This window comes from Coccomyxa subellipsoidea (assembly GCF_000258705.1).
Source record: "Coccomyxa subellipsoidea C-169, whole genome shotgun sequence".
NCBI classification, from domain to species: Eukaryota; Viridiplantae; Chlorophyta; class Trebouxiophyceae; family Coccomyxaceae; genus Coccomyxa; species Coccomyxa subellipsoidea.
The window spans coordinates 856,840-878,329 of NW_005178027.1; the positions used below are offsets into that span (position 1 = coordinate 856,840).

The 21,490-nt window shown below is 55.1% G+C and overlaps 4 protein-coding genes across 4 annotated transcripts; 2 read left to right on the forward strand and 2 right to left on the reverse strand.

Moving 5' to 3' along the window:
* Positions 1-10: 10 nt before the first annotated feature.
* On the reverse strand, positions 11-5,295 carry COCSUDRAFT_57927 (hypothetical protein; the record flags this gene model as incomplete). Its single annotated transcript, XM_005644691.1, has 9 exons — positions 11-157; positions 317-455; positions 705-891; positions 1,291-1,421; positions 1,854-2,128; positions 2,427-2,669; positions 2,906-3,085; positions 3,500-3,720; positions 3,993-5,295. The coding sequence occupies 9 exons, from the start codon at positions 5,293-5,295 to the stop codon at positions 11-13; spliced, it is 2,826 nt and encodes a 941-aa protein (XP_005644748.1).
* Positions 5,296-6,173: 878 nt separating this feature from the next.
* COCSUDRAFT_30802 (UPF0029-domain-containing protein) lies at positions 6,174-7,988 on the forward strand. The gene is made up of 7 exons (XM_005644692.1): positions 6,174-6,218; positions 6,469-6,557; positions 6,647-6,812; positions 6,970-7,142; positions 7,230-7,289; positions 7,373-7,513; positions 7,628-7,988. The coding sequence occupies exons 1-7, from the start codon at positions 6,197-6,199 to the stop codon at positions 7,856-7,858; spliced, it is 882 nt and encodes a 293-aa protein (XP_005644749.1). The 5' UTR covers positions 6,174-6,196; the 3' UTR covers positions 7,859-7,988.
* Positions 7,989-8,429: 441 nt separating this feature from the next.
* On the forward strand, positions 8,430-12,852 carry COCSUDRAFT_67534 (hypothetical protein; the record flags this gene model as incomplete). Its single annotated transcript, XM_005644693.1, has 10 exons — positions 8,430-8,793; positions 8,938-9,143; positions 9,269-9,379; positions 9,578-9,794; positions 10,117-10,251; positions 10,490-10,690; positions 11,072-11,269; positions 11,719-11,896; positions 12,256-12,359; positions 12,724-12,852. The coding sequence occupies exons 1-10, from the start codon at positions 8,518-8,520 to the stop codon at positions 12,850-12,852; spliced, it is 1,755 nt and encodes a 584-aa protein (XP_005644750.1). The 5' UTR covers positions 8,430-8,517.
* A 1,060-nt stretch (positions 12,853-13,912) lies between these two features.
* On the reverse strand, positions 13,913-20,143 carry COCSUDRAFT_37903 (putative DEAH; the record flags this gene model as incomplete). The annotated part of the gene is made up of 14 exons (XM_005644694.1): positions 13,913-14,103; positions 14,546-14,718; positions 15,100-15,258; positions 15,597-15,785; positions 16,376-16,542; positions 17,065-17,201; positions 17,448-17,553; positions 17,727-17,890; positions 18,156-18,264; positions 18,529-18,772; positions 19,115-19,194; positions 19,391-19,527; positions 19,736-19,851; positions 19,983-20,143. The coding sequence occupies 14 exons, from the start codon at positions 20,141-20,143 to the stop codon at positions 13,913-13,915; spliced, it is 2,133 nt and encodes a 710-aa protein (XP_005644751.1).
* Positions 20,144-21,490: the final 1,347 nt, after the last annotated feature.

Sequence of the window (21,490 nt, forward strand, 5' to 3'; positions counted from 1 at the left end):
TCCCTAGAACTCAAAGGTGCTGGTAGAAGAGGAATGGGATGATGCATGCCTGGAGAGCGTGGCGGGCCTGCTCCAGCTGGGGAGTGCAGAGCAGCAGGAATCGCGCATCCAGCTCGCCCTCGATCGCCAGGCTGCTCTCAAAAGCCTCACATGGCACCTGATCCAGCACACACACAAACCACCATGAGCGCTGTGTACCCACATAGGCACAGCATGTGCAAATTGTACATCCAGAATAATGGCATCGATATCGATGTATAAAACTTGCCTTACATGACATCACATGGAGGTGTTGATGATGGAGCAGCAAACGCACCAGTTCAAGGAGGTCTGGCCCTGTGCTGCCGTCAGCAGAAGGTGGGCCCGCTCGCTCCAGCAGCTCATCCAGGAGGCACCTCATGCACAGCGCTGCCGGCCCAAACGCTTCATGCGATGGCTTCAAAGCTGCTGCGGCCCTGCGAGCACTTCCAAGTATTTGGTTAGGATTGCATTCCCAACTGCATTGCAGATGCTGTACCGAACAGTGCGCCATGATCTAGCATGCCAGGCAGAAGTATTCTTCCCTGCAATCCAGCAGCACTGCCGATGCCATGGTGGATAATGTGTAATGCTACTTTTACCCAGGAAAAGAACCCACAGCTGGCCGCCTGCTGTTTTCCTGCAGTTGCCACAGGAGGAGATGTTCCTGCAAAAAGGCAGCCCACCTGAGCTGCGACATCTGTGTGAGCAAGCGCGGGCTGAGAGGGGCGGGTGTCTGTTCTGCCGGCTGCAGGAACCACAGGTAGCAGTTGACCCAGGGCAGCGTCCACAACAACGCCCCCTTCTGGGCCGCTGCGCGCACTGGTCCTTCCACATCCAGCACCTGATAAGCGCTGCTGCCACCCGCCGTGCCTGCAGCACCCATAGGCCCCTTGAGCTTCTAACGACATCTTTACCGTTTTGCAATTATTCCATCACACAATTCCTGCCGAAGGCAAGGTGCGCCTGCAGACAAGCTGCAGGTAAAGGATACCACACATCTCACCCCTTGATGGCATCGCCAAATCCATGCAAGACCCGATCAACATTGGGCACAGTGCTCAGATGGTATTTTGCAACACAGCAAGTGGCACGCAGTCATACCCTGCATGACTCTCACCGAACATCGCACTTCAGAACATTTGCCAGAAAGCCCAAATGATGGGTGCTGCTACCAGCCAGCAGGGCAGGGAGACCTGTGATGAGATGATGGCCAGCACGAGCCGTGAGCAGTGCAAACTGGAGTACGGATCTAGGGGGGATGGCGCGCACCGAAGATGAGGTAGGAGAGGTAGGCGGCGAGCGTGGCGAGTGCGAGGGCTTGCTCGCACTTGGCAGCGGTGCGCGACCCCCTCTCCGTCAGCGCCTCAGCCATCAGCTCCTGCATCCGCTCCTGCATGCACCTGCGCATTCCCACCACCCTCATCAGCATCCCTCAAAAGGAGCGGCAGTTTGCTCATTTGTGAGGGGAAGCCATTGCCAAATTTGCTCCCTCGCATGCACAGCGGTGCTCATGCCTGCAATCTCCCCATTGTTGTCAAATTCTCACGTCAGTTCTGTGCACAACAGTCCTCACTCAGCTGTCATCAGTGACGCGCAATTAGGTGCCCACTCCACACCGCAAACTCAATGCCAACATGGGTGCTTCGATAGAAGAGTCCTGCACTTGCTCCCATGCATGCCCAGCAGCAGACTCCATGTGTTACTCTCCTCCGCTGTTGTTCAGATGCGCTTGTCTCAGCAAGCTAGCTTAATATATTGGAATATCCTGCAGCGCTGTTCAACAGGCTGCATTTGATCCGTCAGGGTATTGCATGTAAGAGAGGGTGGCGCACGCAGCAAGATGGGTGTTGAAGCGGTGGCTGTCAGCGGCCTCCAGGAAGAGCACGAAGAGGCGCTGTGCGGGAGGGAACATCGTAGCCACCTCCAGCGAGGCAGCAGAGCCGTCATCCAGGCCCTTGGCTGCCTTCTTCCTGGGGTACTGTTGCTGCGGCCTGCATTGGCTCCACCCGGCCTCTGACGTGGCGCTATGCTGGGACGCTGCAGGGCTGCGCGAGCGGTACAGCGGCGGCTGCATGCGCGGCGCGCCCCTTGATGCCCCCGACTGTCCCTGCACACATTGTTATTGGTCTTCAGCATATTGTGGCATTCACACATGTGCATCTTCTCCTTTGCCGCATGACTATCAATTGGTAAGAAGGTCAACAGAGTTGCGGCAAGCAACACAATCTTCCGGCAGACAGATACTGGGATAAACTGAGCTCGATTACATTGCACTGCATCAAACAGCACTGATCTCTAGTACTCCTTCAGGTAGTGCAGAGACACCGGTGAGCATCTCACAGGCAGCTTAGCAGCCAAGTATAGGGGCAGACCGGCATCTTCCCAAGCCGATGAATTTGACACACCTGCAGGCGCTGGTTGAGGCGGGAGAAGCGGGAGGGGTTGCGAGCGGCGAGAGCGCCGAGCTCGCTGTCCAGCAGCGCCTCGCCCGTGGCGGCCGCCTGAAGCACGGCCGCGCAGAACAGCCGCGCAAACGCGCGCAGATTGCCGGAGGCAACGCCGCGCAGCAGCCGCCCCGCTCCCTCCACCAATACCCCCAGCACTGCAGCCTCGCTGTCTGCGCACTCGGTGGCACTATGCTTGTTAGTCTATGCAGGGCTCGCACCATTCTCGTACAAAAGTGACAGAGAAGAAGGCCTGTCTGGCTAGAAGAAGCGCAGGTAACAACCCCAAGTGTACACCCTGGTGCACAATCCGCGGAAGTGAGCCTAAATCTGATAGGAGTTTGGTGGAGTGTGCTTCCATTCACGCAGTGGAATGACCATGCACCCAGACAGGCTACCACAGCCCCATTAAGATTTGACTTATTGAAACTCATGTAGACAGACTGTGAGAGGCCATTGTGTGGCGCGCCTTTGTCCATGAGGGCATGCCCGCTGCGGCTCTGCATGCCGGACTGCTCCTGCGGCCGCCCCAACGGGCTGGCGCTGGCCAGCGCTGCTTTGAGCAGGCAGAACCACTCATCCCTCACCGCCTCCTGGTTCGTCACCCTCTGCTGCTCCTCCTGCCATACGTGACATTGAAGTCACCCTTCATTGCCTCACAGCACTCACAGGCTCCTGAACATACCCTGAGATTCCCTTAGGCCTTAAGGATTTTAAATATTGCCGCAAATGGGTTGAATCGAAATCATGGGCTTGATCTGTAAACTGTGCTGCATATCGACCAAGGATGACTTGTCAAGATGGGACTACATTGGGATCGTCACTCCAAAATCACTGACCAATTCATATTCAGACATTCCAATATTATCAAACCATGCATTGAGCACTGTGGCTCTGCAACAGGGCCTTGCTTGACCCTCGAGCCTAAAAGAAAAAAAGATGCCCATGAGATGTGCTGGTTGCAGTCTGAACAAGAGATCATCTGGCAATGTGCTTCACCCCTTGAAGCTAGCAGGAGACTACGGTATATCTACCTTGCTGCGCTTCTGCAGCCCGTCACTGGTGAAGGCGTGCAGCTCGAATGCGCTGCCAGCGATGCCCTGCTCGTAGGCGCGGCTCGCGCCGCCGTCTCCTTGTCGTCTGCGGTCCAAAACTGCTCGCAGCCGGGACGCCAGATCTGGCGCTTGCTGCGCCACCTGGCGGCTGCCCACAAGCGCGTCCAAGACAGGCACGCTCAGGCCCTCCACCGCATGACCTGCGCACCATAATGGATGTTGGGTCATTTGACATGTCGCAAAAAAAATTAGTCAAGAAGATCTTTTCGCTGCTGAGAATGCGCTGCTGTCTGACGCTTTATCCTGGCCTCGCCGCACGGTCCAGGGCCTCTCAGGTTGCATGAATCGAACACTAGTGTTGTCAACAGGTGCTTTGGCGTTCGCTGGCGCTTAGCCTAACAGCAAAACAACAACTCTTCACAACGCGGCGGACACTTATAGAGTTGCTCCTTGAAGGCAAGAGGAGGCGCACCGGCATCTTGGAGGACGGCGCAGGCGTAGCTGGCCGCCACAGCGCCTGACGAGAACAAAGGGTGCGGCTCCTCAGGCTTCGCATGTACTTGAACCTCAGCCGGCACCGCTAGCAGATGCATCAGGACCTCCAGCTCAGCGCCCAGCGAGCATGTGCCTGCACTGCTCAGCAGCACGGCATGAATCGCCGCCGTGCGACGAGCGTGCGGCGCCAGCGCGGCAGGCCCTTCGTTGATGTCAGTAGCAGTGACGCCACCGTCATCGCGCGCGGCGCTGACATCACCATTTCTTAAAGCCCCCTTGAGCAGGTCTTCAGCAGGCTGATTGGTAGCAGCAGGCAAGCCGGGCTCCTGGGGCGTTCCCGCAAATGTAAGCGAGCTGCCGCTGCACCGCGCGGCGGGGCTATCAAGCTGACCATGCGCATGAAACGCTGCACCGTCCGTTCTTGCGAGCCTGCTCGTGACGCTTGCTGCTGAGCCGGGAGTGGCAGGCGCCACGTGGGAGCGGCTCATGAGCAAATCGTTACTGCCCACGCAGCTCTGCGCTGACACCGGTGCCCCGAGCTGCTCTGCGCGGCCTGAAAAGTTGGTTCCTACGTTGCTGCTGCTGCCAGCAGGGCGCGCAGAGCCATGCGTCGCCTGCTCTGAGAAGCCCTCCGAGTAGCTTACGAACGGGTTTTGCTGCCCCCACGGCGATGCTGAGTTCTGCCGGGACTTGCTGAGCGCTGGGGATGACAGTCCCAAGCCAGCCATGCGCCTGGAAAGGGCATCCTCTTCCGTGCCAGATTTCCCCCCCTCTGGCGGGGTGCTCCATGCACTTTGTTGTTCACCGTTTGGCGTGTGCTGCTTGGCCTGCCCTCCTGTGCTGCGCTGCATGGATGAGCCACTCGGCGTGGCTGGGCCATGCCGCTTTGTTGCCTGCTGGCCGGCGAGGCTAGTCGGGGAAGACATGGCGCTAGCATACGACGCCTTTGCAGGCGTCTGCAGGCTGCCTGATCCAGCGGCAGAGGCCGCTGGGAATCCGTTCTCTGCATTTCTTTTCTGCTGTGGCTGGCTCGCGTCAGAGGCAAAGGACACGGCACTGCTGAAGCTCTTTTCGGGCGCATGCGCCGTCACCGGTGTCGGTGCGAGCTTGCGGGGCGGGCCTTTCTTTTTCTCGGTGGCCGCCTGCTGCTGGGCGGCAAAGTTCTGGTCCCGAGCCACCTGCGCCACTGGCGTGGGCGCCAGCCTGCGCTTGGACCCTCCTGCGCCGCTGCCTGCTGACCTGTCGGCCCCCTGCAGCGGCGCCTGACTGACGATCCGCATGAGCGCTCCAGCTGGCACCTTTGTATTCGCCTGCAGGGGGCGGATATAATTATTCCATATTGAGGCACTGGTTCAGCTGGAGCACTGAGCCAGCCACTGGGCGCCACAGAGCAATGCAATGACCCACAGAATGGTGGTAAAGGGAAGAAAAATGCCAAAACTTACCTTGCCATGCTTGGCGCTCTGGGCCGAGCTGCTCCCAAGGGCTGGGAAGCTGTCATTGTCCAAGGCTGGTGGATCTGCTGCTGGGAGTGGTGCTGCTTGATGAGCATTGCTGTTGGGTCTCCTGTGACCATTGCGGACCTCAGTGGTCGTTTCATCAGGCCAACCAGAGGGCAGCTTCCCACTGGGCTTGCTGGTCAACTTCTGAGCTTTCTGCTGCTCCTGATCCCATACGATTTGTGCTGCGGCTAGGATGCCTTGAGCCTGGGCCCTGATATGGTTGAGAAAGAATGTGGCGAATTCTGCCGACGAACATGAAGGCTCTGACAGGAAAAACTCTGGCCTTTTGTCCTGTTTATCAAGCTGCGCATCTGAGTTGGTCTCACATTGATTCAGCACATTATTTGTCAGGTAGTCTATAGTCTCTTTTGTACTTTCATCGTTCGCCACGGCGGCCTGCAAGAGGGCACTTATGGTATGCATCGGAATGGTGCATGTGTCCAAATGGTTTCATTTTTAATAGCAGAGCAACGTGGGATAACTACAATTCATTACATCAACCTGAACGAATTACTGCTCCATGTATTATGCCAAAGGAGATATGCTAATGATTTAGGAGCCTCGAGTTTATGACGTCACCCCATGCATGACTCATCATACTCATGAGATGGTATGGAAGCATGGATGTGAACTGATCAAATGCATTACAGGGCGATTTCAGAAGTCAGCACTGCGATTGATGTCGTTTGCGACAAGCCAAGGTGAGTTGTGGGTCATTTTGACATAGTTTACAGACTGGAAAAGAAGGCCATCCCATGGAGCAATTACGAGCACGAACCTCTGAGGAGATACAGTAACACTCAAAATAAATCTCGAAGATCCGAGCTCCCCTCATAGCTGAATATGGTGCCGTTGTACTCATGTGATGGGACGAGAATTTAATTGACTTATCAGGGTCAAAAGACTTTTGATCGCTGTTACGAAACGTACGACGATTTCTTGGCCTTGCAGAGAATAGGCAGCAACAACAGGAAGAGGTCTTTGCCCTTCAGGCCATTTTTGGAGATAGCTGCGAAGTCCTTTCTGAAGAACGTCTGCAGGTGTGCCCTGCGCAGGGCCAGTTGCTGCACCCTTGCTGCCCTTCTACTCTGTTACACCTGAAAACCCCTAACGTGTGGCAATCTGCTAGGTCCACGTCCCAGACAAGGACAATCCCCACAAATTGACTCTGCGGGTTCACTTCCCAGAGACCTATCCCTCCAGTGCAGCGCCTGTCTTTGAGCTGTATGGTGGCTGTGCATCTGACGATGAGCGTCGGGTGGCAGCGCAAGAGCTGGAAAGGATGTTTGAGCCAGGTGAGGTGAGTGCACAGACAGGGTACAACGCTTGCGCAATTGGGAGGATAATGGAAAGATCAATGATGCATCACCCCAACTTGGCGTCGATGTCCCGATCTCCACATGAAGTGAAGGAGATGATTAAAGTGATTGGGTGGGTGAAAATCTGTGACAGGAGAGGTGGTACTGTATTCATGGGCATCAAAATTGCTAGAGCAGCCACACCTGTGGGAAGCTCCGCCGGTTGAAGAGACACCCGCTAAGGCAGAGAAAGAGCCAGACTGGCGTCAAGCAGCAGCTCGCGCAAGGGAAGCTGCAGAATATGCTGAGGCGGAGAGGCGAGCGCAGGTGAGTCGATTGCACTCAAAACGCACAGCTGGAAGGCTCTTCGGTGCTGCATTTAGCTGACTTTGTTTGCCCTGCCATCTTGCCCAGGAGACTTGGGACATCATCAAGAGTGCGGAGCCTTTCACAGAACGCAAATCCACGTTCCAGGTAAGCAGCATCAGTGTGTTCCATAATTTACTGCACAAACTCCTAATTACCACTCTTAGGATCATCACACATCTGCCATGCAGGCGCACCTGGCCCCTGTAAGGTCAATGCATGATGTGGAAGCTGTGATGTCTGCCCTACTCACCAACAACAAAGTCCAGCGCGCCACTCACAATATCATGGCATACCGGATACATGTGCCCGACAGCAACACCCACCTGCAGGTGTGCACAACTTCCATATTTTTGCAGTATTATGTATTTTGCACTCGTCAGCTTCATTGTATGCATGAGCCACACTCCAAGTCAGCAAGGGTGTCAGGCATGCTATGGCTGCAGGACTTTGATGATGATGGTGAGAGCGCAGCGGGGAGCCGCTTGTTGAAGCTGCTGACGATTGTGGGAGCTGAGAATGTGATAGTGGTGGTGTCTCGCTGGTTTGGGGGAGTCCTGTTGGGTCCTTCCCGCTTCACGCACATCAACAATGCTGCACGAGCAATCCTGGACGACTTTGGGTACATCAAGAAGGTGGATGGCAAGGGCACAGGGCGTGCTAAGCGGGCTATGTAGCCCTGTCAAGTCACATCCTTTGTGCTCTCCGCTGTTGACAATGCATGTCTCTGAATATTGGGATGTGAGTATTCTAAATGGAGCAAGCCCTTCAAATGATGTTGCAACATTAGTTTAATCATGGTAGTGCAAGATTTGGCACTTTCCAAGTGCACACTGCAGCGGGAAGTCAGTTGCTTCTGGCTAGAACCGCCAGCGCGAATATAGCTGGATACGACCTCGACCAGCACTAATTTGCTAATTTCGTGTACGGTGATTCTCGATGTTCTGATCGGCTTCAATCTCCAACTAGATTGAGTAATTTGAAGCTTGCCAAGTGGCTTTTGTGACAGAACACAGCCTGAGCAAACGTGTGCCGGTGGCGAGCTCGCCATAAGAGTGGGACCATATGCATGATGCACTTACAGTACACACACTATGCATAGAATGACACATTGAACACACTAAAATCTGCTAAAATTGTGAGGGATGGAGAGCACGTGAGAGATTCCTCTCGCCACGTGTGACCATGTGCGCTTAACTGAAGATGCTCACCTCAATGTGGCTTCCTGCACGATCAAGAGCTGAAATGCATCGTTGCTGTTGTGTTGTGGAAGTTATTCAGCGGCTTATTTTGACGGCAGGGCTGGTGGCGATCGCATCCAAGGTCCCTGGTGGCCATGGGCGATCAAGAGTCAACTGCTGCCCCCAGCCTTGCATACATCTATGTTCTGGACAAGAAAGCTGAGTTGAATACTCAGTCGACAGATATTGCGACTAAGGGCTTCACAAGGGTGGAGAGCAACCAGCATGCAAGCTGTCCTGGGCGAGAAACGAACGGTAACGGACTCAGGAGAGAAGAAGAGGTTCAGCAGCAACCTGCTGCCCGTTACACTGCCGCTCTGCTCAAAAGCACTCTTCTATTGATGGGGTGCAAACCCAGGGTTGCTCACAAGGTGAGTCTGGCAAACACTAGAAGAGGGCAACTTTTTCTTGTTGCAGCACCCAGGGTCCAAGAGCAGAAGGGACGTTCTTTGAGTACAGAAGTGTCTATGGATGAAACAAGATTTGTTAAAGCATCGTCTTTCCATGTTCCACAGGCAAGCAAAAGTCTCTTCGAGAGTATGGCCAAGAAGCTGAGAGGAGCTGCAGCAGACGATGGATATGACACAACAAAATTAACAATAGATGCCACTGCTGGATCAAACGGGACCAACGACATGCTACATAGCAAGGATGGCCTGATCTGGACCCATGCCCTTCAAATACTCAACCTGGACGGCCGAGTCGGGGTTCTCCCTGGCAGGTTGGTGCACTGTCTGCGATGTGTCGGCTGACTTTCTTCCCTGCCATTCTACTTATCAAACATCATGCAGCTACAATGATACTACTGGTCGTCGCTCCAGCATGTTCTCTGTGCATGTCATGCAGGAAAGCCACGGTGAGCTTGTACAGGGAGGAGTGGGAGCGGCTGGTTATGGAGCAGATCAGGGAGTACACCGACAAGCTGCTCGCCAGCGAAGATTTCAGCCTGGCATGCAGGTCTGCATGCATAAAGTGTAATACTCTCAGGACAGCGCGCTGCTGTGTGCTTGCTTGCCCTTGGCAGCTCAGCAGCGTGCATCGTAGGACCTGTTTGATGCCAAGCATAAAGGCCGGAGCGAGCATAGTTCAGCACATCACTCAACACACCCTGAAGTGTGCATGGAAAGTGACAAGGGGTGTCACATGTGTGCGCAGTATCCGGGAGCAGAGGCGGAGTGTGACTGTGCTGCTGGCGGGAACGAGCGGGACAGGGAAGAGCACGCTGGCAGGGCTGCTGGCAGCCAGGCTGGGCATCAGCACCATCGTGTCCACCGACTCGGTGCGCAACATGATGCGCAGCTTCACGCCGCAGGAGGCCAACCCTCTGCTCTGGGCCTCCACCTACGAGGCACGCCCCACCCAACATGGCTCCGTTGAAGCAGGCTTGTTCTAAGAATTGCTTACTGCCTTGCATGCCTGTGCATATTCTCTGGTTGAAAACAACCACACCAGGACCTGCATGTGGTGCTGGGAGCGCCTGGCCATGGAGCCTGGATCAGACCCGGACATTATGTCAGTTATTGCATGGTATGACACTGGTGTTGAATGCTTTTTGTCCAGCAATCGAGGTTAACCAACCTTGATGTGCATTGTTAGATTTTCTGATAGTAGCCACTGGCAGAGCATACTTATAGAAGCAGAGGGCAATTTCTGCCTTGCTTTTGAGTGACTCACCGAGTGGAACCGGTGAGCAGGCGGGCCAGCATGTGGGGGAGTTGGAGGAGGTGCGGCCGGCGGCGGCCGCCCCGGTGGACCTGCCCGGCAAGGCATCCACCCCACCCCCGCGCAGCAGCAGCCTCAACCAGGCCGTGAAGCAGCGCACCATCAAGGTCACCTCACTTGCTAGCCAATCTCTCTTCGGGCGCCTCACGGAGTCCTGCCTGGATCTTGTGTAGCGCTTGCAATACTTTGCATTGCTGATGTCGTCTTAAAATCGCAATGTGCTGACAACAGATAAGCCCTGAATGTGCGCTCATCTTGTGTATGACGTTAGGTGCCTTGATAAACAGGAGGTCACCTGTTTCCTAGGCTGCAGTATGCTTAAGGCAGGAGCCATGCGGTGCGTAGGGGTACAAGGCGCAGAGCGAGATGGTGCTGGAGAGCTTGGATCGGCTGATCGGCGCGTACGAGGGGAGGAAGGAGAGCCTGGTGGTGGAGGGCGTGCACCTGTCGCTGAACAGCGTGGTGCGCCTGATGCAGCGCCACCCCTCCATCCTCCCCTTCCTCATCCACATCTCCAACGAGGCCAAGCACCGCGAGCGCTTCGCGGTACCGCCCCTTGACCACATCCTATCAGCACTGCTTTCCCACCCCTTGTCCGGTGCAGCAATCATCCGTTCCCATCATTGGAATAAATGTATTCCTATCATATGCCTGGCACAACTATACCCAGAAAAAAATAACCTGGCTACAGCACGTTCAACAAGGCAGGATGACTAGAAATTTGTACAAAATTGATGCGATGTGTAAGGCCATTTCATGACTGCATGCGCAGTGCCGAGCTTTGTGTGTGAGGTCCTTTTTACTGCTCTGTTGGCTGTTAAGGGAAGCTCCTTGCTGAGGACCAGGAAACAGCAGCGTTGCCATGCCATTGATGTTAGCTTTTACAGTCCGTTTTTACTGCCTTGCCTGACAATGTGCTGCCGGCAGGTGCGCGCCAAGTACATGGCGCTGGAGCCGAGCAAGAACCGGTACGTAAAGTACATGCGCGCGATCCGTGCGATCCAGGAGTACCTGGTGGCGCGCGCGCAGCGACACGCCGTTCCCTCCGTCAACAACACCAACGTCGACCGCTCCGTCGCCACCATCCACGCCACCGTCATCGGCTGCCTCCGCCGCCAGGCCCGGGTGCGCCTTCTCCTGCAGTCCTCAGACTCATTTGTTCACTACGTGTCCGCCTGACGCCGTCATTGGCCCCCCTAATCGCTTCCTTACTGTCCTCTGAATTATCCTGCAAGGAGTCTTTCCAATGTCATGAGTTGATGTGAAATGCCGCCCATCATGGAAAGCTCCTGGACTATTTAAAAGATAGACAGGGTGTCTCAAGGCCCCTGCTGCTCGGTCAGGAAAGTCGCCATTTATTGCAATGTGGCAGGAGCACCTGCTGTGCTCTGTGCTTACTGTGTGCCCACTGGCGTATCAAAATCTCTCTCGCAAGGGTTCTGAGAAGGATGCCACAGATGGGCAGCTCCCTGCGACTCTAAGAACCCTTTGTTGGGAAGGCCGTTACAAGATTTCAATGGTAAATATGTAGGTTTTTCCCGGTGCCAAGGAACAACTGGTGTGTGGCGGGGCAGGGGGAAAGTCTGCTGGACGTGGCGAGCAAGACGACGCGGGCGGTTGCCGCGGAGTACGCGCAGTACACCGAGGCCACATGGAGCAGCAAGGGGATGCTGGAGGTCATCCGCCGCAAAATGTCCGCCGCCGCGCTCGACTCCCCCGACCGACCCTCCACATCCACCTCATCTCCCCTCGGTGACCCTCTGATCCCTCCCCCTAGTCCTGATCTGGTCTGGCCTGGTCTGGCCTGGTCTCTCCCGAATGGCCCCTTGCAGAACAGGGTGATCATGTGCTCTCGCATCTGCGCCCCGTGCTAGCAACACTGCCGCTCGTTGCAGTTGGAAGGGTTGCGGTGCAGATATGGCATGAGGGACCTGAGTGTTATGAACAGCTGCTACGCAACTTGCATGGCAGTAGGAAGGGGCACTGGTGGACCCGTGAGGTGTCAGTGGGTGGCAGCGGCATGTGACTGTACCTCGAGCATGCATGTCAGCTGAGCAGACAGGTCAGAGTATTGTAAGATGGGAACTCTTAGCGGTACATTGTGCGTGCAGGGCCGCTGTCGGAGGTGGAGGAGTTCAGGGAGGCTGATGCAGACATCCACAGCGTCTACGATGTGGCTGACAGTGACCTCATGTCTTCAGACGGCGCCGAGCAGGTGGACTCCCCCCTCGTTGCTGCCGCTCCCAATCATACTTTCTCTCTGTCCATCTGTTTGCTTGTCCGTGTCTGCGTGGCATGAGGTGCGCATGATGTGCATGTTTTGAAGTGAAGGCCTAGGTAAATGCCTAGCACGAATAAAAACGGTGTGGCCACGGCTGGGTGGAGGCGGTACAAATACTGACCACGGTTGATTGGGTCTTGCTTGGCGAGTCCAACAAGGGTAGAATGTTGGCAGCCTTGCATGCAGCTTGTCTGCAGACGTCTCTGCCTCTGGGAGGAAAAACGTGGAATAACAGGCTTTTGGCCTAGCACAACAAATATTCTAGCGAAGGGTTGAGAAGATATCTTGATGGGTTCAGGTGGGCGGTAGCAGCGATGATGGTGATGACAGCGATGTGGGCGGGCTGCAAATGGAGGAAGGCTCTGTGGCAGACTCTGATGCTGAAGAGCACGAATTTGAGGAGACGCCCTGCCATGCAGATGAATAATTTTGGTGCCCAAAGGTATCAAGGATCTTAAACAATGGCAGAGCGGCGTGGAGTGGTTCTGTGGACTTGACAGGGCATCTCAGAACCAGAGCCACACATCAAGGCAGCATTCCCCTTGTTGGCCTGCAATTGGCAGCTGTCAAAATAGGAAAGCCGAAATGGTGTTTCAGGTTTTTTCCCTTCGGCGTCTTGGCACCAGGTATTAAGATGTTCTGGTGTGCCGTGTATCTGTCGATGTCCAATAATGGAGCCCTTGCCTCCTGCGATACTGTCAACATTATTCCTCTTCCAACACTTTGAGGACACCTGCAGTGCGCCCTTGGGATCAATTGGGTATCCATTCTGGCTGCATCTTGTGTATATAGACCTGGCCAGTATGCTCATTTTCTTCTGTTCACAATTGACAGCATCCTGTGCCAGTTCTTTCATTCTGCGCAGGTCTTTTTCTTTCCAACAGCGTCCGAACTCTCTGGCAAGAGGACTTTGTACTGATGATGAGAGATTACTTCCCCTGTGGGGTGTCACTGTGGTGAATTTGATCCCAATCCTGTCATACCCTCTGTGCAACCCGGTGAAGCAATTAGGCCTGCAAGGCAATGGCGTCATTATGACAATCTTGCCCGCATGCATGATAATGCATGCTTATTCCTTTTTAGGGGCCATATCTGTGCAGATGCTGCTTGGCTAATTTGAGACTTGGTAAGCATGGTGAGGTTTATCTTACAACTCCGGTATGCATATGGCAGTATGCACTTGCTCATGCCAGCTCTTGGGTCCGTAATCTGTGTAAATAAAATTGCATGATCAGGAGCTCAGAACTGCCTCACGTGTTGGATTTATATTCATTTTACTGGTGGCATTGAAACCTGCTCACCAATTGCATTCCAATTGCATTCAAGAAGTTCACAAAGTTCCATGTATTCAAGCAAGTTCACAAAGTTCCATGTCTTCAAGCCAGTGCAACTCACTTCTCACATAACTGCGATTCCTGCACGAGTGCTTGAGTCAGCTCATCAGTGAGCACTCCAATGAAATGCGCATGAATTATGTTATTGACACGTTAGCTCCTAATTCCTTTGTGGCTGTACACATGGGCAGCCAGTTCTGGCAGCCAGTGCGGCTCGACGGCAGTGACTTCCTGCATCTCAAACCAGCCGCTGGAGCTCTGCTGCATCTGCCAGAACACCAGCCACTGCGGCCGCGTGCGCGCTAGCACCGACGATGCATGTATCCGCAGCTTGGGCGGCGGGCCTGCAGCCACCATCCGGTAGAGAAAATCACCCAAACAACCCTTGAGACAAAGCCAGGCTGCACTGCATACACTGCAGCAACCGAAGGTGATCAGTTGCACTAAATTGCACTGCATACTCCTCATTTGCGGCAAGATGCCATCACAGCACTGTATGAGGACAGACAGACTTGGACAAAATCGCTATTCCGGCTAAGCAGGATGGCCAAGGATTGCAAGCTCCAAAGCATGCATGTGCGCAAACACAGCACAAGACTCTATATGGAAAGCTTGCGCAAGTGCTTGTGCAAGTAATCTTTGGCTGAGACAAAGCCGTGGTGCACAAGGCAAGCCAAGCAAGCATGGCTGCGCCTGCCGACTCTGAAGCATGCATGCATATATGAGCACGCCACACGAGGTTTCATGAGCAAGCAGAGGCTGAGGCACAGTCTCAGGGGCACCTACCCGGTCCCGTGCTGCGCAGGATGCGGTAGACATTGATGCCGGCGGAAGCTGGGTCGCTGATGTCATTGGCGGTGTCCACCAGCTGCACCGCGTTCATGAGCAGGCCGGCTGTCAGCGCTTTGCGCAGCAGCGACACCTCAGCATCGCATGACTCCAGCGCTATGCGCAGCCGCCTGCACGGAGCCGCACGTCAAAAGCTGCCATCATCGTTCCTGCAGATGCGCCTGCTGAAAGGCATGTTGCATCTGCAAAGGTGCCGGAGGCGATCAGCACTGAACCACTGATGCCTCCTTGAGACAGTCAATCTTGCTATAATCCAGCTCATAATGCACGCCTGACGTGCACGCCTAAAATGCACGCCAAGCATCACCTTGAGCAAAATTTAAGAAGACAGCTGCAAGGTACACAAGGCAGGAGCAGACTCGGTGGATAGGTCAGGTGGGTAAGCTCGGGAGCCACCCCAATTGAGAGCACCCAACCAATCTCATAAAAGTTGCAGCCGGCATCCAGAGATTAAAGCGCAGAGGGAATCAGGAGAGCGGTTGTGGCCGCACCTGAGGTGGTGGCAGAGCTGGCTGCGGATGTCAGCGGCGCGCAGGAGGGTGCGGTGGTTGACAAAGTTGCGAGCGGCCCACTTTCGGTCGCGGCCCGAGTCCTGCCACGCCTTCCACACGTTCAGGTAGGTCACCAGGTCCCCCTCCCCCACCGCAAACCTGCGCCCCATGATTTGAGCCTCAATCCTGACAGAGCTGAAATCCACGCGGAATGTAATATATCACAGCGACAAGCTCTGAGCCGGTCCCTCAAGAAAGTGATGATAGCTGCTGACATGCTATCTCACCGCTCTTTTGCTCCTGGCAGGTTGGGGCACAGAGCCACAGCATCCCAGCCCAGCCATCAGCCATTGAGAGGCCGAGGAGCAGTGAACAACCATCATCATCACCATCAGGCATCGCTTTACCCAAGAACGTGCAAGACGGGTCTCTGATGCGGCACAAGACTCGACGCTGCCGTCAGCGCAGTGACCTTTTCAATCAAGTTTGGGGCGTACTTGGCTTTGGCGGCCTCGAGGGCTTTGCGCTCGCCGTGGGCGCCGGCCCAGACGCTGTGCACGCTGAGCATGGCCACCACGGTGACCGCCTCCTCCGAGCACCCCAGCCGCACCGACGCCAGCAGCACCGCCCCCAGCCGCGCATCCACCGGCAACTCCGCCAACTGCTGCCCCGTCGGCCTCGACAGCCTGGCGCACCCAATATATTACTCATCATGATTCTGCGCACACAACATTTGCACCCAATAGGCTCACCCCCAGATATAACATCCCAGGTTGTCAATGCAAGAGCACACCTGATGCACATGTATTATGTACCACACAGCCCCTTTAGCGCGTATGCTCTGCATCTGTAAAGGAGCAGAAAGTGCTCAAGCAGAAATTATTTTGCATATGAGGCAGGCAGACTGCTGAGCCGTCAGAACACATCACGAAGCTGTGCATGCAAAAATGCACCCAGCAGGCTCACTCCCTAAACTACCGTAGAACGCATATTGTGAACAGCCCCTTCTAATGACCATGCAGCGCACTGGAACCACATGGATGGAACACCACAAAGGCCACTGTGCTTCCGCTCTGCATTCTGAGCATACTTGCAATTGAAAGTGCATTGCACGTAATGCAGAGCCCTGGGCCGTCACCACAGCGCAGAGCCCAGTGCCTATCCGCAGACCCATAACCATTTCCATCGCCTTCTGCGTCGTCCTGTGACTCCGTCCGCACTTTCCCAGTCTGGGCCTAAACACTGCCAGTGAATCAAACTTTTTACTAGAGCAGACCTGGCGGAGGCGTCCAGGGCGCCGAGGGCGTGCAGCAGCTCGAGCGCACGGACCATGGTCTCGGCCGGCGGGGGCGCGAGCCAGTCGAAGGTCATCATGTTGTCCACGCCCAGCGCCTTGAGCCGCAGCACCGTCCCCGACAACTCTGCCCGCTGCATCTCCGGCACCTGCGCACCACATGCGGATGAGCACTGCCTCTACAGGGAAATTTACAAACTTTAGTGCAATGCACCCCTCTACTGCTATTGGGAGTTTAGACACATGCTTTTCCACATGCAACCCTGACCACCTTGCTGCTGGTACTACACTTTGTTTGCAGGCCACAAATGATGTGCCTCCCAGAACATCTGCGGTGCGCCAGGCACGAGAACTAGATGTGTATCTGCTTGTCTTGGATCAAACATGTGGACAATGTCCCGTCGAGCTGCGTTCCACTTGCTGATCAGAACACTGCTCGACAGGACTCCGCCAGCTCCATAAGTTTGAGCCAGAGCTGAATGGCAGGCAGCAGCAGTGAAGGGGATCATTTGCATTGTGGTTGATCATGCTCCTGGGCTGAGGACGTCTTGTATGTTTGCACGCATTACACATAAACCGCAAGGCAACCCTTCCACCTTTCTTTCCGCTCACACTGTCCTGTATGTTTGTGCATTCTCCCTGGATTATTTGCTGATGGCATGGCGGCGCACCGTGGCATCGTGCAGGGCCTGGAAGTCGGCCTCAGTGCAGAGGCGGAAGCAGTGGCCCGGGCGCATGCGGCCGGCCCGACCCGCCCGCTGCGAGGCGCTCGCCTTTGACACCGGCGCCACCAGCAGTGACTCCAGCCCTGGCACCAGCAATATCTCGTTCTTATCACAAATGCGCACCAAACTTCTAGCCATCTCTAATCTGTGCTGGAATGTGTGCGGCTTGAACAGTGCAAAGCCTTTGATGGGAGACAGGGGGCAAGTTGCATGCTGGAAGGGCATCGAAGACAGACTGTCACTGTATTTCTAAACCCTGTATTTTAACTTTGCCCATGGGGGCAAGTGGTGTAGTCAATTGCCATGGTCTTTCTCTTTAGGGTGCTCACCAGTGAGCGGGTTGTATGAGGCCTGCTTTGAATGGCAGCAGTCGATGACATACACCACGCCGTCTATCGTCACCGATGTCTCGGCAATATTTGTTGCCACGACCACCTGCACACAAACACTGCACAGTGACATGCATATCCTGATGGAAGGGGGGTAAACTAAAACATGCTACTTGCTTCCATCTGAGAGCAGCTACTGCACAGTGCAATAAGGAGTTTATAGGCCTCCAAGGTAAGAAACAGTTGTCAGATACATGGTGATGGAGGTTTTGAGCGTGCCTTGCGGTAGCCGCGGGGCGAGTGCTCAAAGGCGGCCAGCTGTGCGGCGGCTGGCAGCCCGGCGTACAGCGGCACCGGCATCAGCCGAAGGGCGGCCCGCCCCGCACGCACCTTGCGCGCCTCCTCCTCCAGCATGCTCACACAGTCCTCGCACTCCTGCTGCCCTGCGCACACGCACAGATTGCACCGTTTGCATGTAACGTTGGATTATATGCAGCCTTTCATCCAGTCGATTAATCTCTTGTCACAACAGTAGGTCGAAAGGGCATCTGCCGTGATATCAAGAACCTTGCTCTCAGCCCGAGCAAGACGACATAAGTGTTTGTGAAGCAGAGGTACACATTTGCCAATGCCAGCACACTCTGCGCTCACATGCAACTCTCCCACTGCAGCCTGTCGCTGAAAGTTTGTAGGGTGGAGGGAACGCACCTGTGAGGAAGATGAGGATGTCGCCGGGCATGTCCTCTCGGTGGATGTCCGCAGCCGCCTGCACCGCCGCGCGCACATAGTCCGAGCAGGGCTTCTCCAGGTAGTGGATCTGCGGCAGTCAGCACAACACAGTTGCATGCTAGCTGTTGCAGGATTTGCAAAAGTAGTGCGGGATGACCCAGGCCATCATTTGTCATCCTATGAGCAATCAGGCAGACCTGCTGTTCCACTGTTAAAATTACAGTCGCAGGAGCGAAATTTTCAGAAAAAAGAACTCCTGCTGAAAACCAACACCAAATAGATGCTTTGAGCCACTTCCATATGTGCAGGCAAACGATGGTCATTCAGGAGCATGTGAGCAGAGGCTGCGCACCTGGACGCTGTGTGTCCGGCCCTCCACAGAGAGGATGGCGGGCTGCTTGCTGAGGTCGCCAGCTTTGGCAGCGGCCCCCCGCACGGTGCTGGCGTCGAAAAAAGCCGCCACGCGCTCAGCTTCCAGCGTGGCGGAAGCTACGATGACTCGCAGGTCCGGTCGCCGCCGCTGCACCTTCTTTAGCAGGCCCAGCAGCGTGTCTGTCGCCAGGCTGCGCTCGTGCGCCTCGTCCACCATTATCACACTGCGCAGCACAGCCGCGCCTCAGATACAGACAAGTCATGTCTTGGAAGACGAGAACATCAGTTGCAAAGGAGAGCCAGTCGCAAAGGAGAGCCAGTCCTCCTCCGCACCTTTCTCAACACTTTCAGCCTCACAGGCAGACTGTTGAACCTTGCAGCGGCATCCAGGCCACTGACAAGGCCAAAGACATGAAGATGTCCCCAACCTTTTGCCCCAATCATTGGCATGAGAAACATCACCCTCACTCACAAGCACTGAGAGAAGGGAATGTTGGCAAGCCTATGTGCTATGCACCGCAGCAGGTCACTCAGGAGTTTAGACTCGATTCGCTGTGCCGTCGCACCTGTAGGCTGTCAGCAGCGGGTCCTGCAGCATCTCTTGCAGCAGCACGCCGTCCGTGCAGAACCGGATCTGCGTCGTCCCCTGCATGCATGCACGTGTGCACACCATAATCCCACCAGGACATGACAATGACTGAATCCTGCACTCACTTGGGCCCACAATCATAGTGACAAGTCAGCACGGATGCCTCTGGCAAGGAGTCTGAGGTCGAAGTTGAGGCTGATGAGATTTCCTTGCAAGGGGGTGATAAAAAGCGCAGGGGTGTGACAGGCCGCACTGGAGTGGAAACGTCCTCGAAACGGATCCCATAGCCGACGGCCTGGCCCAGGGGACTGCCGGTCTCCTCGGCCACACGCGCCGCCACCGTCATGGCCGCCACTCTGCGCGGCTGCGTGCACGCCACCATTCGCCCATCTGCGCCAGATCCTATGCTTTCATTTCCGGCATTGCCGCATGCATTGTTGACGGAAATATCGATGATTGAGTATTTGACGAGTGTGGAAGATGCACGGCTGTAAGCTGAAATGGCAGTTGCCTGCATGGGCCAGCAGGAGACTGCAGCCAAATCTGCGCTGCTGCCAGTGGAATGCCCATGCATGATAGAGCATAAGGCAGGGCGCACGTGAGCACCAGCCTGCCTCGAGCAGGTACTGGGGGATCTGAGTGGTCTTGCCACTGCCTGTCTCGCCCACGATGATGACTGTGGCATGATGCTCTACCAGGTACAGGATCTCGCGCCTGGCACAACAGGCATTCAGGAGCTCAGTTCAACCTTGACGATCTGCACAGGAGGTTGGCATCTCAGATTGTAAAGGTGAGCGTTCTTATGTCTAATTACACATATTACGCAAGGTCCAATACAATCGTACCTGTGCTGGAACACAGGAAGCCTTCTCCTTTGCTCCTGCAGGGCGAGCTTCTCATTGCGGTTGAAGGTCGGCACGACAGCAGCATTTTTGTCTCGATCGCTGTCGAAAGATATGCCGAATGCACCAGGCTGCCTTTCTCCTGGCCTGAGGAATGCTCCCATGGGCAGATCATGCCGATGTGCACATGCTTCTTGACTACTCCAATTTCATCTTGTGGATCTAAGTACGATTAAAGGAATTTTTCGCGTAGTACTATATAGGGTCAGATTTGCTCAAGTGTTTTCAAGTGGCTGCATTTGCATGTCTGTCTTGACTCGCATGGGTCCCAATCAAAACAATCAAAAAAGGGTTAAAGCGAGGCTCAACGTGGGGTCTGAAGCGGCGGTGCCTGAACAGGACGGGTCAGTATCTGCCAGTCATTCGACGGTTGTATCTTGGGCACATGGCACTCCAACACGCTTGTGTTGGGGAGGTATGAGAGGGCCTATACCTCCTCCATGCTTTGCACCCGCAAGGAGAAGCCCGTGAAGGGCCTGCTATGGGGGAAGGCCAGTTCCTGTGCGTCTGCTCGCGGGGTTGTTCGCCTGAAACCGGTGACTGGGCTAGCTATGAACCAGAGCTGGACAGACAGCTCAGAGAAGTCCACCCGGTCGGATCCAGCGGTCGAGTCATTCTGTGTCAGAGTGCCGGCCTCGCCGTGCTAGATGCCGGAACCACTGGCGTCGTCACCCTGTCCCAAGATGGCTGTATGGCTGCTTTTCTCGGGTGAGCGCTTGCCTGCCAGTCATTTGAACAGAATTACGGGCTGTAGATCGGGTGATTTTAGCAAAGGAATTTGGATAAGTTGGTCATTCCTGAGCAGGATTACGCAGACACCCGTTCGTTGTGCAGGGTACTGCGAAATGCGCGTGCAATCCAGCAGATGCTGGAGCGCATGGATTCCTCCACCTGCACGACCAGCGGCACTGACGAAGTAAGCAGCGATGCAGCACATCAGGTGCCTTTAGTTAACATGGCTAGTCCACGCCAAGGCTGCCACGCACCAGAACCACAACTTTCACGAATGGGAGGCAGTACACGTTCGTTAGCTGCATTTAGCCTTATCCATCTTCCTGCCGGAATTAGGACCTGATTCGGTCGATAAATAGTCTGATTGACATGTGTGTAACCGTTTATACATAGCCCCTTTGCTCGTGCGTTGTGTGAGTGGGATCCTGTGCTTCTATGCAGGAGGCCTACCTGATCTACAAGCTCTACAAAAAGCTTGGCCCCTGCATGGTATCCAGGCTGCAGGGAGACTTCGTCTTCGTGTTGCATGACTCTCAAATGGTGCGCATTGCTCAAGATCACCTGTGCAGTCTGCCCCTGGTCAGACAGGCGCCTCTGAAGGTCTAGTTTTCTCATTCCCTGATCTCTGGCGCTCACATGCCGGCATGTGTCTTTCATAGGGACAGGTAGCAGCTGCGCGCTCAGCCGGCTCCAGTCACCAGTTGCTGCACGGGCGCACA